Source organism: Gavia stellata, chromosome 4, assembly GCF_030936135.1.
Source record: "Gavia stellata isolate bGavSte3 chromosome 4, bGavSte3.hap2, whole genome shotgun sequence".
In the NCBI taxonomy this organism is placed as follows: domain Eukaryota; kingdom Metazoa; phylum Chordata; class Aves; order Gaviiformes; family Gaviidae; genus Gavia; species Gavia stellata.
Window position 1 is genome coordinate 58,535,465 of NC_082597.1, and position 25,296 is coordinate 58,560,760.

A 25,296-nucleotide genomic window follows, 5' to 3' on the forward strand; every position below is an offset into this window, starting at 1 on the left:
GCCGTTCACTGGGGTGGGACGGGAGTGGGTGAGACACGTGGGGAGAAAAAAAAATTACAGCAGTCATCATCCCAACCATGAAGTCGTGCATGCCCCGCCTTCAGCTAACGGCCTCGGCCGCAGAGCTGCTGCTGTGGTGGGAGGGGAGGAGGGACCAGAGGGTGATAGTCGAGTAAAGTTCCCTCTTCCACTTCCTCCCTCCCTGCAACCTGCCGCTCACTGCAGCACAAGGGCTGATACCTAAATTTGCCCGTCTCTCCTGGCTGTTTGCCTTGGCCTGACTTTCCTTTGCCCCGGGCGCTGTCCACCACGGGTCCAGAGACATGCAAGCCATCAAGTGTGTCGTGGTGGGAGATGGGTAGGTACCCCCCTGGTTTGCTGTGGATGTGGGGAGGGAGGGGTGATGACAAGGGGCGAGAAATAAGGTGGCTGCTTGGTGAACTTCCCCAGCTTTGCTTCCGACCTCCTGCAGACTGCGTTCCCTCTCTCGCTCACTCTTGCCTCCCCAGGGCAAGAGACCCTCCTCTGGGGAGGGTGTGGAAGAGGGCATTTTGAAGGGCATCTGCAAACGGGGCATGGAAAGTGGAGCAGGTCTGTCCCACACACAGGAGGTGGTGGTGTTGCTGCCAGATTCAACCTGTATGCAGGGGTCAGATTTAAAACCCGAGGGGTGCGGGTCACTCCTGCAGGTGAATGGCTTCTTGAAAGCCATCTGCTCACTGGGACTGACTGGGAGAGGGCATGGCACTATGGTCCTGATGAGATGTCTGCCAGTATCTCTGTGTTCAGCTTCTCTCGGCACATTATCTCTGTATCGGGGTGTGGGGGAGACTGTTTGGCAAGGGGTTTCTGTGGGCACAAGGAGGAGGAGCTCTTTCCACTGAGACAGGCACAAGCATATGCCACTTTGGGAGTGGGAGGTAACACAACCTTGCCTTCACAGCATGATGGCGTCACTGCCCATGTCCCGTGATCCCTGGAAATGGCCTGATCTAAGCCATCAATAAGTGAAGCAGTCAGTACTGCTGGGGGTGGGAGAGATGGGGTGGACAGGGCCTCTTCTTGCCCTGTGGGATGAGTAGATGCAGGGCAGGGAGATGAGGAGAGTCCACATTTGGCACAGAGCAGGTTAATACATTTCCCAGCTAAGAGCAGGCCAGACTGTTATCTGGGGCAGCTATCAGGTAGCAGATGAAGAGACATTTGCAGCAGCCCTGCTCCCTACAGTCACTTCCTCCTTCAAAACTTGCCTGGGGAAGAAAATGTCTGCAAAGATAACAGTACATGTCAGACATATTCTCAGGGGCTGGGGCAAGGGGACGGGGAGAAGGGACAAGGAAGGACAGAGCCCCAAATAAACACCATTATCTCTAAGAAAAGTCCTCTGAAGGCTGCAAGCTAGAGCTGGATGAACAACTCCACTGGGCATTTATCTGCTGCCCTGTTAACCCCCCAGTTTCCTCCCACACATTGCACCAGTTCTGTAGCCATCCCTCAAGGCAGCATTCCCCTCATATCGTGGCTAACTCCTCATATTGCGGCTAACCCCACGTCCTGCTCTCAACCTCTCTGGTGGCAACTCCTCTTAAATGTCTTCTGTCCCATCATTTTGCTTCTCTGTACACTGCACCTCCCCTCTCACCATCTTGCAACACAGCAGTCCAGTCATCCCCCCATCTCTCTGAGCTCTTGGTTCACCACCCTTCACCTCCCTCCCAGCCATACCAGCCATGTCACCCTCCCTGGCTCAACCTTACCGACCACAGGACCTTCTGCCGTCACTCAGCTAAGCCCCTCATGTTGCCCCATAGTTGTTGTGGCCCCATAGCCCCCTCCATCACACATCACCGACCTCTTAACACTCCTTGAGTTCAGTCCCAAGAACCTGCAGGTGCCACTAACCTCACCTCTTCTCTCAATAGCTTTGTTGTAAACTTCACCCCTTCACTGATCTTTTGTGCTCCTCTCTGTTCAACCACACTAATTCAGAGCTGTCCCCCCTTCCATGACTGACCCACCCACAGTCCCGTAGATCTCCTGAGCCATTACCTGTAAAGCTTCAGGAAGCCTCCATGGCCCTCCCTCAATATCTCTATGATAAGAGGGAAGCAAGGGAGCTGGGGAAAGAGAAGGGACTGAGAAAGGAGGATCTAAGAAAGGGAGGTGGCGAAAGGAAGAAACAAGCGTCAGAGCACACTGAAGAGCTCAGTTTCCTCCTCAGTTGCCCCACAGTGCAGTGACCGAGGTAGGTGCCTCGTGACCAGGGCGAAGATGCCAGCTGTGCCTGTCAAGGTCACACAAAAAGGCAGGGCTGCAGCTCTGCAACAGGGGACTTTGCAGGTACAGCTGAGATGGTTGGAGTATCCCCAGCAGCCGGACTCCAGCCTTTCCCTCAGGGAAGACATCTCCCTCATCCTGTGGCTGAGGAGGCAGGTTGCTCTCACCACTTCCATTTTACACAAGCTGTAACTGAAATATGGCCAGACTTTCCCAGGCCACACAGACCTGAGAAATAGCAGCCCATCAGGAGAAGGATTCTCCTTCTCACACCTGTCCTGGCTGCTTTATCTTCTTCCAGTTTCTCTCCACTTCTTCTTTCCCTCACCACAGGCTTCATCTTGCCCACGACACCTTCTCCTCCCCTTGATAGCCTTACTGCCCCATTTCCCACCTCCCTCACACCAATGCTCTCACCCAGTCTGGGCTGTTTTGCTACCCTGGCTTATTTGTGCTCCACCCTCCTGCAGCACGGGTGTGGGGGAGGCTGAGGAGAGAGGAAACACCAGTCTTGTTAGGGTTCAGAAACACCACCAGCAGCCGCTGTCAGCCACCTTGCTGGCTGCTTACAGCTCTCTCTGTGGGTGATGCTGCAGCTTACCGCAGACAGGGAGGGCTGGAAGGTGTTATGGCTAAGTCAAGAAGAGGTACTATCAGTCCCTGGCCACAGTGCCTGCAGAAGCAGGCAGGTGTGCCTGTGTTCAGGGGCTGTAACTGGCTGGGCAACTTTGCCATGGCACTCCCGCACCGAATCAGTACACCTAGCCTGGCTGTGAGCGTACAGCACTGTGCACGCACTGGGCTCTCACCTCCATCTCAGAGTGCACGCGTTTTAGCTGAGTGATCTCTGTGCCAGACCGTAAAAACAAGCCTTTGTGCTCGAAGACAACAAACATTTCTGGATGACATCCTGTCTTTCTTCCTGCCAGTTGTCTAACCTATGGTTATGCACTGTCTGGTCCTGTGAATGTGTTTCTGCTTCCAGGGGTCTCCTGTCAGGGCTAGCTTAGAGGTGTGGAAGGATTGCCCCATCCCCATCTCACCCTAACAAGACTGCCTGGACTACCATGACTCCCTGCTATTTTTTTCTTTCTCTTCCAGAGCTGTGGGGAAAACCTGTCTCCTTATCAGCTACACCACCAATGCCTTCCCAGGAGAATACATCCCCACTGTGTAAGTAATGCATAAACAGGTCCTGGGGTGGGTGGGAGGCATGGAAAGCAGGATGCAAAGGGGTGCAGAAACCCCTTGTTGTGCACTCTGAAGGCAGGGTTGCAATCTTCGTGCCAGCAGAGGAAGGGCTGCCAAACCAGTGAAGATGCCTCTACACTTCAGGTCTGTCACCTTTCACCAGAAGCACAAGTGGCCTTATAAAACCCTGGTATAAATGGGATATTTGGGAGACACAAACCAACACAAGGGCCTATCTGCCTGCTAAGTTTACAAGTAGTAGATGGGGTCCTGCTAGGCAGAACAACCAGACACCAGGCTACAAAAATTGGGCCAGAACCAAGAGAAGGCGGTTGGATGGACAGGGGTCCCCACTTCCTTGTCCAAGGCATACGCTGTCACTGGAGCAGGCACTGATAACCCTGATGGTAGGAGTGCAGGATTCAGCTCAACGCCACAGCAGAAGCACTATGCAATCCAGCAGATGTATGCGTGAGGTTGAGACAGACCTGCAGACTGTTGGAATAAGGAGCAAGCTTAGGGTTGATTTAGGTTGAGCGGTCAGATGCATTTGTCTCCCCACAGTGCATGGGGATATGTTTGGGGATGCACACCACATGTACTCATACCACACCACTGGGATGTGGAGTATGACTACACACTCTCTGAGGTGGGAAAAGGAGCTAGGCACAGTGTGTCAGACTGCCAGCTCAGGTTCAGATTCCTTGGGAAGGACAGGTGCAGGAAAACCTCAAAGCCTCACTTTTTTCTCCAGACCAGTTGGCAACGGACATTGCAAAAAATCGCTGTGGCAGCAAGAACTCATCTTTTCTCAGAATCTGGTTTGTGGAAGGGCACCATCCCTTCCTAGCATGTAGCCATGAAGTGGCTATGCATTTTGTGTGTCACACAATATTTCTCCTCCTGTCCGAGGCTTGTGTCTGGAGACATGAAAGGGAGGCCATTTTGTGCTCCTGGACGGCACGGCTTATCTTACAATGGCGGCATATGACGTGAGCACATTCACAAGGTCTTTGTGTTAGTTCCTTCCTATCACTGGTTTCCCTCACCTTAGCCTGAAAAAAAAAATATACCAAAAAGGAACAGGAAATAAAATTTTCTAGGACGAGGGGAGGAACATCTCTATTGATTTAACATCCTTTTTTTCCATTAAGTCTTTGCTCCCAAGCATGCAATCCTGACAGCTGTTTTCAAATATTTTGTGCTGGGTTGTCAAAGAGTAAAGGGACACACGTTGGCATATTGGCCTCAGTTCCAGCAGGGCTGTTGGGTGCAGGGCTCTGGGGGAGCTGCAGAGACATGGGTTCTTCTTCTTCACAAGAAGAAAGTTGGGTTTTAGAGCACAAAAGAAAGACAGGGGCTTGGCTAGAGCTGGCACAGTTGTGGGAAGGATACTGGGGAAAGAAGTGGGAAACAGAAGGTTTTATGGATCTGCACACAAGGTGGCAAAGGTGGAGCTGCAGCCAGGCACCTGTCCAGGACAGCTGGGTGATGGGGAAAAGGTTGATGCTGAGTTGGAAGTCCATAATGTAGAGGTTCACAGGAAACCAGCGTCACCCAAGTGAGCTGAGAAGGGGAATCACTACCCTTTGCTCCTGGGTGCACCTAGTGAACCCCACCTACACTACTGGAAGGGCTCCCTTTTCTCCTGTTTGAGCCATGGCCTATGTCTCTGCCTTTCAGGTTCGATAACTATTCCGCCAACGTGATGGTTGACAGCAAGCCTGTAAATCTTGGGCTATGGGATACTGCTGGACAAGAAGACTATGACAGGCTGAGGCCGCTCTCTTACCCGCAGACGGTGGGTCACACTCCATGGCCCTCCTCCCTTATTCCTCCCTCAGATATTCCGTCCCCTGCTGCAAAAATCAACATTTGCCATAAAACTGTGACAGGACTGTTCCTGTCTCTCTCTGTCCTTTTCTGAGAATACTTCTGTTGATATGCAAGTGCCTTGAAACCCTAAAGGTAAAAGACATCTAAGGCTATTTTAGAGCCTTTATCTAAACTTCATTACTGGTATAACTTAGCAAGAAAACGGAGATCTTCAAAGATATTTATGAGACCAGCTGAAGATACTTATGAGCCCAGCTGACACTGGTTTCAGTGTGGGGCAGATGCCTTACACCGCCCTGGTAAAACCCCCTCCTTTTATGAAGTTAAAATGGCTCAGGGAATTTAGGAGCTGAGTCAGGAGCTTCTCACATTTCTGTGAACCCCACTATCCTGGCTTCTGCCTTTTCAAAGAGATTGGATGTGTAGACACATGTATTTGATCTGCTGATACCTCAACTAAGCCTAAGCCTCTAGCAGAACAAATGGATGCCTCAGGTACTGTCTTCACCTGTTTTTCACCACACTGACAGAGTGATTTCAGGGTTTGAAGATCACCTTCCCTGGAGGATGTTGTTCCAAGCAGTCTCTTGGCAAGCTCAGAAAGACCCTGCTGCCTCAGGCGTTGGTCTGAAGGTTGCCATTGCAACCAAAAGGGCTAGGAATTGAGGGCACTATTTGTTTCAGCTAGGTTCAGACAGCTGGTATAAGCTGTTTGCCTAGTCTCCTTCTACAGTCAGTGCAAGCAGGCATAATTCTCAATAACATGCTGCACCCACACTGGGCCACATCCCAAGGATAGGTGGGGGAACTGTTCTCTTAAGGTTTTTGCCTCTGATGGTTGTAGAAGTATGGAAATGTATAGGCTGGGTCTGACACCCTTGTTTTAGCTAGGTGAAGTTGGATGAAATAAATATAACCCTGAAGAGCTGAGTTGTTTTGTTTTGTTTTTAATGGAAATCTAAATTCTGCCATGCCCAGGAGAAGCACTTACGTGGATAACCGAGACTCCGCCTCATTTGTGTCCTGTGTGTGCCCTTTTTGGGATGAGCCTAGCTCTGTCTCAACAGCAGGCAAAATTATTCTGGCCTGAAAACTCTCTGGTGTTCTGTGAGAAATGAGCAGGATGCTGTCAGGCCATTTCCCATGAGGATGAGTGTGCCTACCGCAAAAACCCCATTCTCGTAGTTAAACGTTTGGCTCTTCTGATAATGGTGGCTATGGTTACCATGAGTCAGGGGAGCAAATATCCTTCTCTCCTCTAGAGGCAATTAATAGCAGTCAGGACTGTAACATCGTGAGAGACAGCTTTCCCTAGCATGACCCTCTGCTGCAGAGGGATGATGCTGCCCACCCAGCTCTGCTCTCCCCTCCCTGCCTCCTGTCATGCAATCCCATGCTCTCATCCTAACTCTGCACCATGGTTGTATTCCTACAGGATGTCTTCCTGATCTGCTTCTCCCTTGTCAGCCCGGCATCTTATGAAAATGTCCGTGCTAAGGTGAGACACAGTATTCTGGTCTATCAGGGGTTGAGGAGGGTGAGATTGGTAGCGGTCTTGTGAAGAGAGTGACTGTGGGTGAAGACTGCTAATAGGACATCTAGATTCAGAGAGGTAATATCTTTTTTTGTGTTAGTCAGAAGGAAGTAAAATATCAGCCTCCTTCAGATGTCTTTTCTGGGTCATCTCAAAGAAGGCGGCCAACCCTATTAAGGGGCTAGTATTAATCTTGCTGGGCTATTGAGCTGTGAGACCACAGGCTTATATTGTGATGGCATCTTTCAGCCAAGATTGTCCCAGCGTAGACACGCAGGACCAGTCCATAGGGTATGAGAAGCAGGTACCCACAGCCTTTGGATGGGAAGTGAGGGAAGAAGGGAGAGATTGATCATAGAATCATACAATCTTAGAATACTCTAGGTTGGAAGGGGCCTTAAAGATCATCTAGTTCCAAGCCCCCTGCCATGGGCAGGGGCACCTTCCACTAGACCAGGTTGCTCAAAGTCCTGTCCAACCTGGCCTTGAACGCTTCCAGGATTGGAGCATCCACAACTTCCCTGGACAATCTATTCCAGTGCCTCACCACCCTCATGGTGAAGAATTTCTTCCTAATATCTAATCTAAATTACCCTCTTTCAGTTTAAAGAGGAGAACAATATAGTAGTTCCTTCCTACCACTTTCAGGTTGCTCCTTGGGTTTCAGGGAGCCATGAAGGGTGGAGAGCAGCTTGTGCTTTTGCTTAACAGAATTTGAGCTCTGTGTCAAGGATTTTGTCTGAGGACCCAGCAACAAGGGCTAGCCTGGGCCAGCCTATAGTGCCCAGCACTGGATGGAAGGGCCGTGAGGAAGGATATAGGGTGTTAGCTATTTTGCTGACATTTTTTCGGGGGTGCCTCTTTGTTTTCCTTGTGCGCACCCTTATGTGTGACTTCTCACATCTTTGCCATTTTGCTCCCTTGCTAGTGGTTCCCCGAGGTGCGGCACCACTGCCCTAGCACTCCCATCATCCTTGTGGGCACAAAGCTGGATCTTCGTGATGACAAGGACACCATTGAGAAGCTGAAGGAGAAGAAGCTATCCCCCATTACATATCCTCAGGGCCTTGCTCTGGCCAAGGAAATCGGTATGTGCTTGGGGCGACATCTTGGACCTACTGAAAGGACAGAGGCAGAAGATAAGGGCTTCCCCTCAACCTAATGAGGCTTTTGTAGAGGTATCTCACAGTGGTATCTCTGAGGGACACAAGGAGACACATCAAGGGTCATGGGACAAAATGCACTTCAGGGGACTCAGAAAGGAGATCTGCTCCTTGAGGAAGCCTCAACCCTCTGTTTTCTGCCTCTCTCTGGCAACCATCCTCCACACACACACACACACACAAATATACACTTGCACATTCCCCTCCCCTTTTACTTTGCTATTTCTATCTGGGCCAATATTTTTCTGTGAAAGCTGCAGCTGCTGTGTGGGCAGAGGCCTCTCCTCCACATCCGGAAAGAGGCAGAAGACTGCGTTTTCTAGCATCTCTCAGGAAGAGTTGCAACTGCAGCTTCCTGTCCATGCCTCTGACTACCGGGGCTTATACACGCAGCCCCGGGTATGCGTGTCTCACCCCACCATTCATCTCAGGGGCATCAGCTCCCTCCCGTATTGTGGGACAAGCACAAGGGCTTGTTCCAGGTAATCTCTCTTCTCAGATGCAGCACGCAGAGGCAGCAGAGAGGGTGGGAAACACAGCTTGAGGGAGAAGTTTTCGACTGGAAGTTTGGAGGAGAGGATGTCAGGCCAGGATAACATAGCCAGCCTCATGCGATGGCTCTGCTCCGGCTACGGGGGTGGAGAATAGGCAAACCCTGGTCTAGTACAGCTGGCAAGCTTTGCCCTGAAGTCAAGACTGCCTGAGTGAGTGAAGTGTGTCCTGACAATGCTTAATGCCTTTGATCACCTGAGCTGTGTCTATTCAATTTAGGCAAGAGCCAGGTGCCTTGCTTTCCAGCACAAGGCCTCTGAGAATTTGGGGCTACAGAGACCTAAAATGGAGGTACCATGTAATTTGAGATGCCACCAGAGGTGCTTGAGGCCAGGCAGTCTGAATGACACTTGAAGCCTGAGGAGACTTGAGACCTCATCTCAAGATGAGACTCAGGGGATGTTTAGGTGGTGTGAATGTGCCTCGGGACACTGTAAAATGGGCACTGAGGGGGGAGGGTGTTGTGGCTGTGAAGAGATGTGAGCCAGAAACATGTTGGTGGTACAGGCACAAGCATCTTTTTCAGCTTGACAGAGTCTGTGGTATTCCTCCTGCATGTTTCTCTTCTGAGGATCCTTGGCAGCAGACTCCTGGGTACCCCCACTGCCTACCCCAGTTCCCTTCCTCCCCATTACAGCACCTGCTTTCCTCCTGACAGACTCCGTGAAATACCTCGAATGCTCAGCTTTGACACAGCGTGGCCTCAAGACAGTGTTTGACGAGGCCATCCGAGCAGTCCTCTGTCCACAGCCCACCCGGACAAAGAAACGTGTATGCAGCCTCCTCTAAGCGAGTAAGTCTGAAAGGGATCCCTGGGAGTGACACCAGTGGCACTTTCCTGCTCCTGAACCCAGATGGTCAGGGCCACTGGTTTCCTATGACCTGCTGTGCCTGGTGGGATGGGTCACCCTCAAAGAGAGAGAGGGAGACAGCAGTCCTGCTTGGGGAAAGGACAGGACGTGGTATGACGGAGCACACAGACCTCTGAACTACTTCCCCCTCCTTGATGCTTGCCCATGGGCAGGTTTGCCCCCATCTCCTGGTGCAGGGTGGTCCAGGATTTTCCACCTCTGCCCTCACAGAGAAGAACTGTCTGTCACCTTCTGCCACAGAGGGAACTTTGTCCAGGCTGCCCTGGGGATGACCTGCTGTGAGAGCTGTGAAGCCATGGCCTTTGGCTATAGAAAAAAAAAAAAAAAAAGCTGTTCCTTATTCATGGAAATTGCCCAATGGCCCTTCCTCTTACCAGGCCTTGCTCACCTAAAGGGGGGTTTTGTGCTGCTGTTCCTTGGGAGGCAGCAGCTTGTCCCCCAGGACAACTTTACTCATCATATTGTCCCCACCTGCCCTTCCGCTTCAACTCAAGGTAGCAGAGGGAGGAGAGAGGCTTCAGGACGAGAGGCAAAGCTGGCCAGAGCCTGAGGAGACAGAAGAGTGAGAGCTTTTTAACTGGGACCCTGCCCCTTTGTTCTCCCACCACCACCAGGGCAGAGGGAGGGAGAGCAGGAAAACAGCCAAGCTGGTTTCATCAGCTCTGTCATGTTTTTGGCTACAGATCCCGGCCCTGTCCTGATGCCAGGCTCTGCCCAGCATGCAGGAGAGTGATGGCTCCAGCATCCCAGAGCTCAGTACCGTGTGGCCGTCACTGCGCTTTTTTCTTCTGCTGGCTTGAAAGACTGTGGTGGGTCTGTAGCACTGGTTTGTCTGTTTGCACAACTTTCCCACATTTGCCCCAGCCCAGCTGCCCCTTCCCTTCCTCCCCATCACCCGAGGTTACAACATAGTGAATAAGACCCAATAAACAGACTGTACATTCTTGCTGTGTCCATGATGTGTTGCACCTCAGGGGGACACAGCCCTGAAGTGGTGAGCAACGGGGATGGCTGGGGTAGTGGCACCTGCCAGCTGTACCCCTGCTTTGGCAGTGACAACCCAGGCAGCACCACACTGAGCTTGGTACCAGGGAGCCCTGGCAGCTATAGGATGAAGAGATGAGGCCTGATTCATGCACTGAGTTGCTAAGTTCTCAGCTGAACCCCCTGCATTCCTCAGTAAAGTGCAACTATCATGTGCCAGCCAAAGGCAGTGGGGTGATTACACCTTGGCTTTTGCCCTTCCTCTTCTCAGCCTCCATGTGTTCAAAGGAAAAGTTGTCTCCCCTCCAAGACGCACAGAGGATGAGATGCAGGCTTTGGGAGGGGACACCAGGGCCCAGACTCCTCTCTGTGGGGACTGCCCCTGCAGGCTGCTGGGGACACCCTTTCACCAAAACATTTCTGCATTAACGCTCCTAAGCTCATGCCACAGGCAGTCATATCTACTGGCACTCACTCACATTGCCAGGCACAGGCAGAGCAACAACAGGAAGGGGGAGGGCAGGGGAAAAAAAAAAAAGAGCGAGGAATGAGTCACCAGTCCAGACAAATTGCCTCCAAGTCACTAAAATTAAGCTGAGGAGAGTGGTCCCAGCGGTACTATGGATCTGGCAGCTGTGAGCACCTGCCTTCCTGATGCATTGCAGGGACTTGAGAGCAAGAAGTGTTACAGGGTGGCTGCTACTGCCACTGCTTGCAGGAGGGAGGAGGGCTCAGGGTGCAATGATTGGCACTGCAAAATCCTGCAGTGCTAGGAGGGCACAGAGAAACTATGGAGTTGAGCCAGCTTACCGCTCCCTGCTGCAGCACTGCTTCTGAGTTTCAAAGGCTGCTTCCTGCACTGAGGAGGTGCATGGGTAGTGTCAGCCACAACCTGCCACAGTGAAGCCCCTGAGGTACCCTGCTGCCAGGGAAATTTCTGCAAATTCAATTCATGGTTAGATCTGAGTGAGGCAGTTAATCCAATGATGTGACATATTACCCACTGATAATGTCCATAGCAACCCTGGAGGACATCCTGTGGCAGCAAGGTCCACAAATGTCTGCATTACACATGGGCTACCAGATGAATTGACCAAGCCCCATCCAAAGGTAATGTAAATTGTCTCAACGTAAGTCCAGAAGAGCAGAAATGAAGTCTCTGGTGTGGGCATATACCTGTGGAAGGGCAAGGGACACAAAGCCCTTAAGACTGGGATCTAACCTCCCTTAAACATCATAAGCATTACTCAAACCAATGAATTCCCAGTGGGTTATTACTTCCTCGCCAGTTTTCAAGCCTTGGCTTTTACCTTCTCAGTCTGCCCTGTCCCCTGTCACGTACAGCAATGCAGAGAGGAGAGGCTCATTATGTGCATGAAACAAAATTCATGTATCTGCCTAGCTGTGGAGATGCACAGGCTGAGCTCTCCTTCCAACACAGTTCAAGCAGTTGGCACAACCCTGTGGAAGCGGAGGCAGAGAATGGGGCAGGACTCTGAGAATTGAGGAAGCAAGCTGGAGACCTGGAAGTTGTGATCCTATGACTGTGCTTATGCCAACAAGTCCTGCAAGAGGTAGCTGGCCTGGGTAGAGCTCTGCTGTTGCATGGCTCTGTTTCTTTTAGGACACGAGCTTGAACTCGGGGGCTCCCTGCATGGTGCTGCAGACACTTGCCATGACAAAGATAGCCACTGGGTGCTGCCCGTGCCATTCCTTCTCCAGTGAGGCCTCATCTCTCCTGTGTGTCTCCAGACAGTATTGTGGCCAAGATCTAGGTTAAGGCATCTTGACAGCTTTGAAGCCCTGTACTGCCTTCATCTGTTCACCTTTGAGCAGCACTGGCTTGGACACAAAATTGCTCAAGCAGGTTCGGAAGGCCAGGTTTTAGACCCTGGCTGTGTTCTGCTTGCAGAGATACTCCTTACTTCTGTTAAGGCTGGAACTGGCCCTAGGAGCTCAAATGGTCATAACAGCAGCGACAAATGTCAAGAACTGGGTGACTGCACAGCACAAGGAGTCACTGATGTTGGCTGCAGGGCAGGGAAGGGGGTGAGGACTACAGGGAAGCACTTTGTGCAAGGAATGGGATGGGAAAATACTAATTTCCTTCCTGAGACAACTGGCCCTAGAAAGGAGCTTAATTTCTTGCCCTGCCCCATTTCTTCTGGGTCCACTCCTTGCAGCAGAGATGAAATCTGGTAGGAGAGTTTGAAACTTTTTCCCAAAGAAGGTGCAAGACATGAGATTGTGCATCGAGCCAGGAGAAGGAGAGAGTTGAGACCGACAGCACCCCTGTTTGCCCATCTGCCCTCAGCTCCATCCATCTGGAGGCGCTCGGAAGGGAGAAGGGTTTGTGTGCTCTGCATCCACCCCGGTTTCTGAGCATCTTGCCAGCCAGAAGGCTTTGCCGTGTCCCTGCAGCTCTAAGCAGCACCGGTCCTGCCCGCAAGATCCTCGGAACAGGGAGGCCCACTCCTGTGTGCCCGTGGGCATTCACAGAGCACTTTGCACTGCCACAACTCCCCCCACCTAGGGGAGCCGAGCCGAGTCCCCCCCTCCAGCCACGCCACTCTCCCACCACACAGCTGCTCCCTGCATCCCTCTCTTCTTTCTCCGCCTCTCCCCTCCACTGTCCCCAGCTTCTTTTACCGCAGTCCCCATTCCGCCATCCTCCCCTCCTCTGCGCCCTCCCTCTCCCCCTTTTATTCTCCATCCCGGTCTCTCCCCCCGCTCCTCTCCGTTCTCCGGCCCTATCGTCCATCCCCTCCTTCTCCTGCCGGTGTTTCCGTGCGTGGCGCCCATTGGCTGCCGGCATCCGTCCCCCGGTAGCCGCCACTCCACTCCGTCTGCCCGAGCCCGCCAGAGGAGCCCCCTCGCCCGCAGGTGGCGAGGGGAGCGCGGGGGAGAGACCCGCCGGCGTCAGGGTGAGGGACCGCGCATCCCCGGCCGCCAGCGGGGCACGGGGGTGGGCCCCAGGCCCGCACTAGTCCCGGAGGGGGCGATGGGCAGGTCCAGGAAGAAGGACTTGCGTCTCCGGTAGTGCGTGGTGGGACTCGCTCCCTCCTGGGACCGCTTTGCTCAATTGCTCTTAAGAAAGGGGAAGGGGAAAAACATGACACGGATTCTCCCGGTGAAGCAGAGGAAAATGTACATCCCAACGACACGTAAGTACCAGGCGGCTCTGCCCGCTCTTCCCAGATGTCTCCCGCGGGCACGAGTCCATGCAGAAGTTAACTCTGCAGTCCCAGAGAAGGAAACCTGCCGACCCCTGCCCCGACCCCCCGGCTCTGCCGGCTCAGCCTGGTCCCTACCAGAGAGCTCAGCCCCGAGGTGAGGCAGGAGGAGTCCTGAGCTGGAGCAGGACCATGGGAAACAAGGTGGACAGGAGAGAAGGCTAACAAGAGGGGCTGCAGGTTATTGGACTCTGTGGTCTCTCTCAGCTTCTATTCCTGTTTTGTAACCAGGTCTAGGCTCAGCTTTTAGCATCCCCCTTCTCCTCTCATTCAGTGTAGAAATACATTCTTTTTCCTAAAGAAAGCAGTAGCACCCATTTACCATCTCTTCCTATCTCTCTGCCTTCCTCCTGCTCTCCAGATGTACGGACCAGGTATATTCTGGCAGCATCTGTTAGGGGATCCCAAGCCTCTTGCAACAGGTGCTATCCACATCAGGGACAGACCCCAAGCAGATGCCAGCACACTATCAATCTGAGGCCAAGGTTCCTCATCAATTCCTACCTATGCGGGTGCTGCCAAAGCAGCCAGCAGAGTGGATTCAACCCAGACGAGGCACTGGTGTCCAGTGGTTGTTCTGTCAAACTAGCCGGAATGTGTGATACGGCGTTTGAGCTGGTAGGTGGTACTTGACAAAATCAGAATGGCACAGACAGACCATGCCTGTTTAAAGACAAAGTTTCTCTACTGCAGCTGTCTGAGCAGGAGAATGAGTTTATAGTGAATAAGTGCTTTGTGTTGCATGCCTTATCATTTTTGATAGGGCTTTTGGAGCCCTGAGGCTGGGTTTACTGTACTGCTAAACAACAGCCTGAGCAATCAGTTTTGAGGTCTGGACCCCAGACACTTCCCCAAAGGCTCTTCAACCTCAGCATGAGTGTCCCCATCTATATTTGAGATTTGTAGGGCTCTGTCTCCAAATGCTTTTTTTTGGAAATTCCTTTGCATGCAGGAGGAACATCCAAAGAGATTCCTAACTATGTCCCCACCTTTTAGAGGATCATATTTTTATGAAAATACTGTTCTGGTCTCTGCCACCCTTTGCAGGGATCTTTGTCCCCAGAGCAGCCACTGCCCTCCCCTTTCCTTCAACAAGTGACTTGTGTCACTGTAACAGCACTGGGAAAAAATGTCAGAGGAAAGATCCTCGAACTTAAAAATAGAGTTTCAAATCACTTCCTACTCTGCCCATTCATTGCAGCCATTCATGATGTGTGGGACAACCCAGTACTGCAGGACCACAAGAGATGGGCTTCTGTCAGGACAGTGTGTCACAGCCCAAGGCACCTGTAAATAAAGTCTAACCAATTCCAGTCCTTCAAAGCTCATTTAAGTATTGCAGGAAACATTTATGCAATAGCCTGTAGAAATGGCCTTAAGACATAGTTGCACAATTATCTTTTTATGGGGCCTATCAGATGAGGTTCTTTCAGCATAAGATTTGATACATCTGTGGAATCTGTTGGGTTTGCCCATCTGACATCCAAGGAATCCATCTAAAGCTCAGGTCTCCCCTAAGGTTTCCAGAAGTTGGAATGAGATCTACAAAAGAGAATAAAAGCTGTAATATTAAGACATTTGTGAAGAAAGTTGTGATGCTACAGAGAATCCCAGCTGGAGAAAAGTCTCGAGTGTTTATGGCCTCCGGAAAGTAGTTAGTATTGGGAGTCCTTTCCTTTGAGATCCCCATTTTCATTTCAATAACAAAGGAGCTTCAGAGCCCTAAGAGATTTGTTGGCATGGGTAAAGGTGAGCCTCAGGGTCCCTGTTCTCTTCCACCAAGTCATCCTCCCTTCCAAGAAGCTAGTTCATCAAGAGGATGACCCTGCCAGTCCACACCTCCAGAAAATTTTGCCAGACCCAGAGTGATCCTGAAAGCATCAGAAATCTCCCCTGCATAAGGTATGCCAGTGTGTCTCTGGTCTGGAGTATGTGCTGGGCTCTGTTACTCACATATCTGGAGCCCTGACGAAAGACAAAAGGCACGTCCTTCCCTTATCTGTCTCTTCTCTCCCTGCAGTTTCTTACCCAGTGTCAGCAGAGAGCTGGTGACGAGTGGAGAGCTTGTTTGTTCAAGGCTCTCTCTGAGTGAGCTGAGTGCTGTTTCCATGCAAAGTCCTGATGTGACAGGCAGTTGGGCACCTCAGATTAGGAGGGTTGGGACATTGCTCTGGCCTTGCAAACAGCTGGGGCAGGCAGATCCTCTTCCAGAGGCAGAAGGAGAGAGAGAGAAAACAAGAGAGAAAGAGACAAGAGAGATCTGGACTGATGCCTCTTGGTGTACCCAAAATAATCTGGCTCTTCCTTTACCCTCAAACTGGTGTAGCAGACACCAGCTACCCTCCAGCTCAGGTGCTGAGCTCAGCCTCTGGGCTTGGACTGAGAGTGGAGGTGCTTTTTTTTCTGTTGCTGGGGCTAACAACCCCATGATAACCTAAACAGTCCAAAAAGAGCTTCAGCAAGCACGAGGATACTAGGTGAATGAGGGACCCAGAGTTGGAGTGGCACTTTGTCACTGAATGCTCCTCCCTCTTTTGTTTGTAGGGCACCTGCCACTCATAAATGAGAATCAGGCCCCTGGTGACTATGTTCTCAGTATTGGAGCCATTAGCAGAAAATGAGAAATTTCCCTGTCCCTATCCTAGTCTGTGGTTCTTTCCCCAGAGGATCTTTTCCTAGGGGAGAGGTTCCGTTGGCCTACATTGAGCCATGTCCCTGTTTGTCCCTCCATGCCCACTGTGCCTCCCAGGACTAGATGGGGTTGATATTGTCCTACACCTTCCAGCAGCTGCCAACATCCAAAAACTCACCTTGACTTCCCGTGCCTGTCCATACCTACACACAGTTAATGTGGTGATTTTATCTGTGGCTTGTTCAGCAGTCATGTCCCCAGTATCAATGGCTTTTTTTTCCTCCTCTCACCTCCAGATTGCTAACTGATCCTGCAAGGACACTGCCCCCCACCCTCTTCCCTGCCTCTGCTATGGACACTTCTGCTTTCAGCCTCCCCACACCAGCCGTGTCAGAGGAGGGGAATGCCTCTGGCAGCTGGGCAGGTTTCACCACCCCCAACGGCTCCACCACCACCAGCCCTGGTGTGGTTGTCAGCGGTGTCCTCATCCCCCTGGTCTACCTCATTGTCTGCGTGGTGGGGCTGGCTGGGAATTCTCTTGTCATTTATGTGGTCCTGCGGCACTCTGTGAGCGAGTCGGTGACCAACGTCTACATTTTGAATCTGGCCCTAGCTGACGAGCTCTTCATGCTGGGCCTGCCATTCCTGGCTGCACAAAATGCCCTGTCCTACTGGCCATTTGGGTCTTTCATGTGCCGCCTGGTGATGGCAGTGGATGCCATCAACCAGTTCACCAGCATCTTCTGCCTGACGGTAATGAGTGTTGACCGTTACCTGGCCGTGGTCCACCCAGGGAAGTCCTCCAAATGGCGGACAGCACGGGTGGCCAAGGCTGTGAGTGCAACTGTGTGGGTGCTGTCTTCCATAGTGGTGCTGCCTGTGGTCGTCTTCTCAGACGTCCCCTTAGGGATGAGCACATGCCACATCCAGTGGCCAGAGCCTGCCTCAGTGTGGAGAGCTGGCTTCATTATCTACACTGCCACCCTGGGATTCTTTGGGCCACTGCTGGTGATTTGCCTCTGCTATCTTCTTATCGTCGTGAAGGTTCGTTCCTCTGGCAGGCGGGTGAGGGCTCTGTCCTCCAAGCACAAGCTTTCAGAGCGCAGGGTGACGCGCATGGTGGTGGCTGTTGTGGCTGTCTTCATCCTTTGCTGGCTCCCCTTCTATGTCCTCAACATAATCAATGTCGTCTGCCCACTGCCAGAGGAGCCATCCCTCTTTGGTGTTTACTTCCTCGTAGTGGTGCTGCCATATGCCAACAGCTGTGCCAATCCTATCATCTACGGCTTCCTCTCCTACCGCTTCAAGCAGGGCTTCCGGAGGGCCATCCTCAGGCCGTCCCGCCGAGTCCAGAGCCAGGAGGTGCCAGCATGCCCCCCAGAGAAGACTAATGATGAAGGGGAAGAGGGTGAGATCAGCAAGATCACCCACAATGGTAATGACAGGCAGGAACACCCTCTAAGCAGTGGGGAGGGAGAAAGCAATGAGCAAAAACCACTCCCTGAGGAGCCTGTGGGATACGAGAAGAGCAACAAGTTGCATGTCAGTTATTTATGATGAAAGGGATGGTGCGGGGGAAAGAGACATTGGGACATGGGATCCCCTTCACCCTCTGTGCTTTTCCATCTTGAAGGCAATGGGAGAAGTTGATACAAGGGAATATTAAAGGTCAAGACTCTGCTTAGAGATGAAGAGGACTCCATGAGCTTGTGGAAAAAGCAAGGACACCTGAGGTTTGTGTGGTACCAGGTAAAGAAGGACTGGATCCAGGGAGAGCTGAAGAGGTGATGGGCACTGACAGTATGGAGAGAGCAAAGTCAGCCCTAGACCTCATGATCCATCCTTAGATCACCCAGCTGTGAAGGGCATCAGCTGCCATCTGACTGTGGCACCTCAAGGAAGTCCTCAAAATGGCATATATGACATGTGCCATTGAAGATCTAAAATAGGCATCCTAGTGCCTTCATTATTTTCCTTATAAACATGAGAAGCAGGAAGGAAGAATGTCTGCAGCAAAGATACCAGCCAGCTGCATGAATGGCTGACCCTTCTCAAGCTTTCCAATAACTCTTGGGGACAGCTTTCCTATCTGTGCTGGTTGTGGCTGGAGACCATTCTGACTGCTCAAAGACTCTTCTTTCTTTCCAGGGCTGTCATGTACTCTGGGCAGGCTGAAGAGACTTACCTGGGAGAGAAAATGGGACATTTCTTTCCTGAACCTCGCATGCTTCAGGGTTTTCGTGGTGCCTCTGCACCCTGGTGGAAGGTGTAACAAGGGTAAAGAAGAAGACAATGAGGCATGGGTTGGAGGCAGAGTTTCTTACAAGCTGAAATGCCCTTCCCCTTTTCCTCTCCCCAAGCCTTACTCTAAATAAACAAAAAGCCTTTGGACTTAAAAGGCCAACTGGGCAGAACCATTCTGTGGGTTTGGGGGAGGGAGGGTGCTATAGATTTTGGTCTCATGAGAATACACAATGTCATTGAGATGAGTTGGTCTTTGTATGGAGTAGCGTTTGGCTGGTACAGGAGATCAAGGCATGTGTCAGTACAGGATGGGGGCAGGAAGCACAAGGAGGTTGTGGGATCTCCAGTGTGTGAACTCATTTGTCTTATGGGAAATGGTAGGGTATTTGCCTCAGAATGGAGAAGAAAGTATGTATCTGCATGTATACAAAGGTGGTTGTATGCAGAAGTTTGATCACTGGACTGTACACGTATGAGAATGGCTGGACAGGATCAGAGACCGAGGAGTCAGGGCTGGTGGGAGATGTGCATGGGTTGGGCACTGATGCTAATCTCTGTGTGGCTGTGGGGTGTGTATAAATGTGTACAAATGTACATAAGGGGGTATGCATGCGTATAAGTGTGTACAAACACAGATGAGGAAGTGTGTTTATGTAATTGTGGGATGTTTAAGTGTAGATATGGTTGTATAGGCATGCAAGTACATATGGAAATGTGTGTGCCCATGTGAATGCTTGGGTAAGAGTGTGAGAGTGTGTGTGCGTTGCTGTGAGTGTTGGATGAGTACTTGCTTCTGTGCATTGGTTATTAGAGGGAAGTTGTGGGTGGGCCTGTCTGAGCGCGCAGGCTAGAGGAGCAGCAATGGACAAGGGTGGGTGGGATGAAGGTCTCTCCACTTTGGCTTCATTCCTGCAGGTTCTGATAAATGTCTGTCCCCACACCTTGAACTTCTCCATGAATGCTGTTGTTGAGCTGCAGCCACCCAGAAGACTCTCATACCAGAGCCCTTGGTTATATCTGGACACTTTTCTCCACAAATAATTTTGACAAATAGGAAGGAGGGATCCACCAGGAGGAGACATGCCTCCCTGAGGTCAGGAGATGTTGGAGGAGGCAGTCCATGGACGGTCAGTGATGAGAGCTGGCTGGGTGATGGAAAGGTGTCTCACAGGTGACTTGAGAGAAGGCAGAAGGTAAGAAGGGATGGCATGGGACCAGGTATGCTGGGACAAAAGACAAAAGCCCTGGACTGGGAAGGAGAACAAGCTGCAGCAGCTGAAGATGATCGGAACAGAATCACTTTATGAGGAAGCAAGAGACAAGATCACCCAAAGGTGGTGTGAGAAGAAGTGAAGGCCTGGTAGGCATCAGGGGAACTGGAGTGCAGGACATCTGAGTTCAGGAAAAGACCGTAGCAGAGCATCAGGTGAGGAGACATGTCCTAGCCAGGCCAGAGAGCAGAAGTGTGGGAAGGAACTGCAAACATGACCAAGCAAAAGACATTCAGCTGTGCTCTCAGCCACTGGTGCAACCATCACCTCCCTGACAGAGGTGATGATTGTCCCTATGAATCCTCCATCCTCTTGTTTCGTCTTTGAGTCTGGGACACTGGTGCCAAGCTGTCCATGCCTGTAGGCTCAGCCTCGGGATCTGAGCTACCAGTGATACCACACAGCTATTGCTTTGCTCCTCCTACAAAGTGTGCTCGCTCTCCTGAGCGTGGGCAGTCAGACATGCAGGAGTGCTGGCTCAACTCATGGGGAAAAGAAAGTGCTTGGTAGCCAGTTTCTGTCCTCTACTACCTCTTCACATCTCCTCCTCATTCCATCCATGCACCAGCTGCCCACACTGTGGGCCCCAGGGAGAAAAGCAGCCAAACTATTCATGGGCGTGGGATACACTGTCTGTTGGGACTAAAAAAGTTCCTTTTTTTTTTTTTCATTTGGGGAGTTCCCACAGCATCCACTGGATGAAGCACAGTCAAGAAACCCTAGCAGAATGAAGATGAACTGCCAAAGCTCCTGCCTCTATATGGGGCAACAAACAGTGGGAAGATTAAAAGGTCTGGCTACCAAGTGGTCAACTAGATGGACAACACAGCAGTTTAAATGGGGGTCTCTGTTGCTCCTGTTGGAGTGAGGAGCAGGGCAAGGTGAATGCTGGGCACCACTGGCACAGCAATCACTGTAGGACAGAGGAGAAATGGTATTAGCTGGGGAGCATGTAGCACGGTTCATGGTTGATGACCAGGCACTGAAGAAGTTATGTGACAGTGAATGAGGACCTTGCAGGAGACAGCTCAGATGAGTGGGGGCAGATATAGGAAGGGTTTACTTCTTCACAGAGTGGCTGCCCAGCTGCTGTGGGGAGATGGCGGAGTTCCCTGGCTGCCAACACACTTATCAGAGATGCTCTCCTTCACCACTGAATTGAGCTGAGACTTCATTTTGCACGCCTTTGCAGCTCCATCTGCTGCAAGTCACCACTCAAGAAACTCTACCGACTGGCGGGCTTCTTAATATACCTACATCTCTGAAGAGCCTAAGCACTGCAATGCCAGCACTGAGCAAGTGCGCCAAGGAGACATCATTCTGATATATGGAGTCTGAGCCCACTAGCAAGGCAGGTCTGCAGGGGAGCCTGCTAGGGAAAACAAAATGTTTCCCAGGGAGACCTGCAGAAAACTGGAGATCTTTAGTTTAAAAAGGAGTTTAAAAGAAAAGGGTCACAGGTATCATATTCTTCTGTCTTGTGTTTTCTTCTCCCCCCTACACCACATCATACTTTTCAGTGACAAATTGGGAAAAAAAAACTGAAATTAACCAAAAATAAGACTGGGAGAGGGAAAAGGTATTTTTTGTCTGAAATTCATGAGGAGAAAACGAACGCTACAAAATTCTGCAAACTATCACCGTTGATTAAAAGGCTGGTTTTCATAGGAACAGGCATTTGGAATGATGGACAGTACCTTGCTGCCTCCTGACCGCTGCCTCTCTCCTCAGCTCCATCTCCCTCCTGGTGAATCCACAGCTTTCTCTGTGGTAATAGCATTAATATGACTGCCCTTGTGATCCCTCTCCCTCTCCTAATGATGGTGCGGTTGACTCCGGGCAACCCAGAGGCCACGGGGACTGTGCGCAGTGGCTAAGTGAAATTCTGGCCGTGTTCAGGGGAATTTGTTCCAGTCAGATGTGGAAATGGATTTTTCTATTCTGGGTGGAGAGACGCAGAGATAAGGGCTCCATCAAGCCCTGTGCTGCACAAAAGGTTTTATTCTCATCACGTAGAGATCGAAGCTGCAAGACTAGAAAAGGCCGCAATGATTTCAGCAACATTGTGCAATGCCTCTTCCCAGCAAATATTTGATCGTAGATGGGATGTTAGAGACATGGAGAGCCCATTCTGCCAGCTGCTCAGAGAGTTCATATGCACACATCAGAGTGCGCAAGAGCAGATATAGAGAGGCATATATGTGATGTGTATACCTGCATACAAATGAGTATTTATGTGATTTCATGTGTGTGTGGGGGGGTACATGTGACTGTGTGAATGTGTATAAATATGTATACATATTCATGTCTGTGGGTGCTTTGATTCAACTATATCTATGTGTGCCTGAGACCATATGTGGCCACGCACACAGATGCACACATACCCAGACATGCACATACCTCTTGGCCAAAGCATGAACATAGGAACACAGCACATACATACACCTTCGTACACACAGCCCGGGCATGGGCTAAAACTGGGAGATGACAACTTGACCTTGCAAATGACCGTCCCCACACACAGACCCACCGTACATGCACACCCAAACACATTTCTGCCAGTCCAACAGTGGCCCGGGGCAGCTTTGGAGCCACTCAGTGTGACTCTTCAGCTCTACAGTGGATCTTCAGGAGAGAAACTGGAAGGGCAGTGAATGGCAATCAGGGAGCGGTTCCAGCGTGGAGAGGCAAGGGTGCGTTTCCAGGCTCTTACTAACACAGCCCACACTTAATGTCATTTGAAGCTGTTGTTAGGGAGCTGCTGTATTTGTCATCAGCAGGGAAACACAGCAGCTCATCTCAGGCAACAGCAAAACTGTCCAGGCTTCAGCTATTGTAGAGAACTGTGGAGCAAGGGGATGTGGGGAGGGGGAAGGAAGCAGTTAATCAGTTGTTGAAATAGGGGAGCCAGTAGATAAAAGAGGCAGGGAGCTACAAGAAAGGGAAACACCCTTGAAAAGATGTTCCTGGCTCTCCCGAGGATGCAACAGAGAATTGAAATGCTTTATCTGCTCAAACGACTGGAAAATATGCAAATATTTGCTCATGAAAACTTGGTGTTCTTTGCCTTCCCAAGCATAAAATATGCAAACGCCACGCACAACGCAGCCGGCTCACTCAGATCTCACACTTACCACATTATGCACAAACGCGCACACACACACACACACACACGCGGCACGTCAATGCAGCCAGCTGAAGACACGTGCCTGGGCTGCAGCATGTCCTTCTATATATGACAAACAGGGCAGTGTGGGGAGGAAATACATATGCCTTGACTCACCAACTGTGTGTGCACGGACTGTGCCCTGCCACTGTTTCCTTTGGGGGTCTTTAACCGCAGCAGCTGCTAACCTGCGAGCAGGGGTTTGCAGAGAGGACAAAGGAGCGTGAGCCCACCCAAGCCACCAACCTGCCCTCGGCCACAGGTGCCGCTCCCCGGGAGGACGGGCAGGCTGCCCGACGTTTGCCGGCGGCCGGGCAGCGCCGGGCGGGGAGGAGGCGGCGCGGGGCGCGGGGCGCGGGGCGCTGCGCGGCGCGTCCTGCAGGGGGCAGTCGGCAGCCGCCGTGCGCGCGGCCGGGCGGGCGGGCGCGCTGCGGCCGAGCCGTGCCCGCTTGTCACACACGGGCTCTTTTCCCTCTTGGAAATGTCTCGGGTTTGAGGCAGGGCTGTGCTCGGCCGGGATGCTGCAGGAATGGCTGGTCCCAGCACCCGTGCACACCCCGCGGTGTGCTGACTGCAGGAACAAGGGACATTGTCGGGGCTTTTGTTGGGACTCCTCTCTGACACCACTATCTTCTTGGAAATCCCATATATTCACCATGCAGGCGTGTGGGCCTGGAGATCCATGCGGAGCCCTCTCTTAGAACCTCAGAGGCATTGTAGCTACTGCAGGACATCACACAGTTTCAGCAGAGATCTGTTGCTGTGAAAAGCATCGCGCTCTGCTGCACGGGTATCGAACAACACCTGTGCCCCATGCCTTGAATGGAGTGATGAACATGCTTGTGCCGGATCAAATGGCCAGAGAACGTGGCAGGACTCCTGCCCTGTTGACTGGTTTTAAGACCAGACTCAGGACAGTTCTACCAAGCGACGGTGGAACCTCCCTGTTTCAAACCACCCTGGTGTCAGGGTGGTTCCCTTAGTGGGAAGTACCTGTCGCAGATCCAAGAGTTTCTGAGAGCTCTTAAGCGCCAGATTCCCCCCTCTTGCCACAAAGTGCTTGTTTCTTTGGTGACAAAGCTTATGGGTACCTCTGAAGATAATTTTCTTGCCCTAACCACTGTTCACCTTTCTCAGCACTCCTTGTGAGAGTTGAGATGCCCCCAGTAGTGATCTACTGTTGATAACTACTCAGGCCAGGGCGAGGAGTGTGTGTAGGAGAGGACAGCAGTAAAAACTTCTGGGTCTACACGGGAGTGGATGGGAGGAGAAGGCATTCAGACGCATTCAGATGCAGAGAAGCAGAAGGCAGCAGGCTCGGCTGAAGATTATTTTTAAGAACTGGTTCAAAGAGGCTGCAATGTCACCTGGTATTTCCTACCCAGCCAAGCTGTTGGGCCTAGATACTCACAAGGCAGTAAAGTCTTGCTGGTTGTAGTAGGGTAAGTGCTTGTAGTCACTTGCCAGACTTTGATGTGAGTACTGGTGCAGTTTCTTGTCTCAGTGGTCTTGCAGGCAGGGTCACAGGGTGGGGGTAGGAGATGGGATGCTCAAGCTGGAAAACCTACCTATGGGGAGAGGGGCAGCCTGGATGATGCGCCCTTAGCTGCAGGGCATCTCCAGCTGATGCAGCTTGTCAGCCAGTCTCTGATAGACCGTTCAGCTGCATCTGGCAGACATGCAGTGTCTCAGACTAGCTGTGGGGGCAGTGGGAAGTGGGATACAAGCTCATGTTTACATGCTCAGTGCTGGAGACTGCGAGGTCTAGCAACAGCTTTGCTCTAGCAATGAGTACAGGTGAACAGCTCTTCCGGCTGCTCCTCAGCCACGTGGCATTTCAGTAATGCACAGCAAAAAAATGCAGCACCTTTGCCAGGCCTTGATCTCCATGTGAGACAGTCCAGGCTGCTGAGCAGCCCACAGCAGAAATCCCTGCTGGCAGAAGTGCCCTCAAACACAGCAGCAGCCTGTGTAAACCCAGGGAATGTGTCGTTCCTGATTGGTCCAGGGCAGAAGTTATGAGAGAAATGTAGCCACGCAGCTGATGTCCAACAGGCCTGCCCATCCTCAGAGACGTACAGGATATTCTAAGCCAGTAATTTCATACTGCGCTGGTGCTCTTGGGTAACAAGGGCTGGCTGTTACACAAGCCTTGTGCACAGATGTGGAGTCCACAAGCTGGAAAAGATTCGTCTTCCCAAAGCCCTCTGCAGCCTGGCCAGAGATGATCAGCGATCCTGATATGGCAGAGGACCTGCTGCTGTTACAGGATGACCTGGGGGCACCCCAAAGTACCAAAGCATAAGAACTCACTGCCACCTTTCCGTGTCTCAGGTGTCCC

At 51.6% G+C, this 25,296-nt stretch overlaps 2 protein-coding genes across 3 annotated transcripts; both read left to right on the forward strand.

The window, feature by feature from the left end:
- Positions 1-220: 220 nt before the first annotated feature.
- On the forward strand, positions 221-10,248 carry RAC2 (Rac family small GTPase 2). Of its 2 annotated transcripts, XM_009815970.2 has the most exons (7): positions 221-358; positions 3,379-3,450; positions 5,152-5,269; positions 6,740-6,802; positions 7,767-7,926; positions 9,212-9,346; positions 10,109-10,248. In XM_009815970.2, exons 1-6 carry the CDS (start codon positions 324-326, stop codon positions 9,340-9,342), a joined length of 579 nt encoding a protein of 192 aa, XP_009814272.1. In that variant the 5' UTR covers positions 221-323; the 3' UTR covers positions 9,343-9,346; positions 10,109-10,248. The 2 variants fall into 2 exon arrangements, with proteins under 2 accessions (XP_009814272.1, XP_059672849.1); XM_059816866.1 differs by lacking the exon at positions 10,109-10,248 and having other exon boundaries at positions 7,767-7,930; positions 9,212-9,306.
- A 6,377-nt stretch (positions 10,249-16,625) lies between these two features.
- SSTR3 (somatostatin receptor 3) lies at positions 16,626-17,831 on the forward strand. Its single transcript, XM_009812298.2, has one exon. The coding sequence runs from the start codon at positions 16,626-16,628 to the stop codon at positions 17,829-17,831; it is 1,206 nt and encodes a 401-aa protein (XP_009810600.1).
- The last annotated feature ends 7,465 nt before the right edge of the window (positions 17,832-25,296 follow it).

Coding starts and splice junctions, on each gene's coding strand:
- RAC2 (XM_009815970.2), top strand. CDS start 324: ATGCAAGCCATCAAGTGTGTCGTGGTGGGAGATGG. Junction 5,270..6,739: donor CGCTCTCTTACCCGCAGACG/GTGGGTCACACT, acceptor GTATTCCTACAG/GATGTCTTCCTGATCTGCTT. Junction 7,927..9,211: donor TGCTCTGGCCAAGGAAATCG/GTATGTGCTTGG, acceptor TCCTCCTGACAG/ACTCCGTGAAATACCTCGAA.
- SSTR3 (XM_009812298.2), top strand. CDS start 16,626: ATGGACACTTCTGCTTTCAGCCTCCCCACACCAGCCGTGTCAGAGGAG.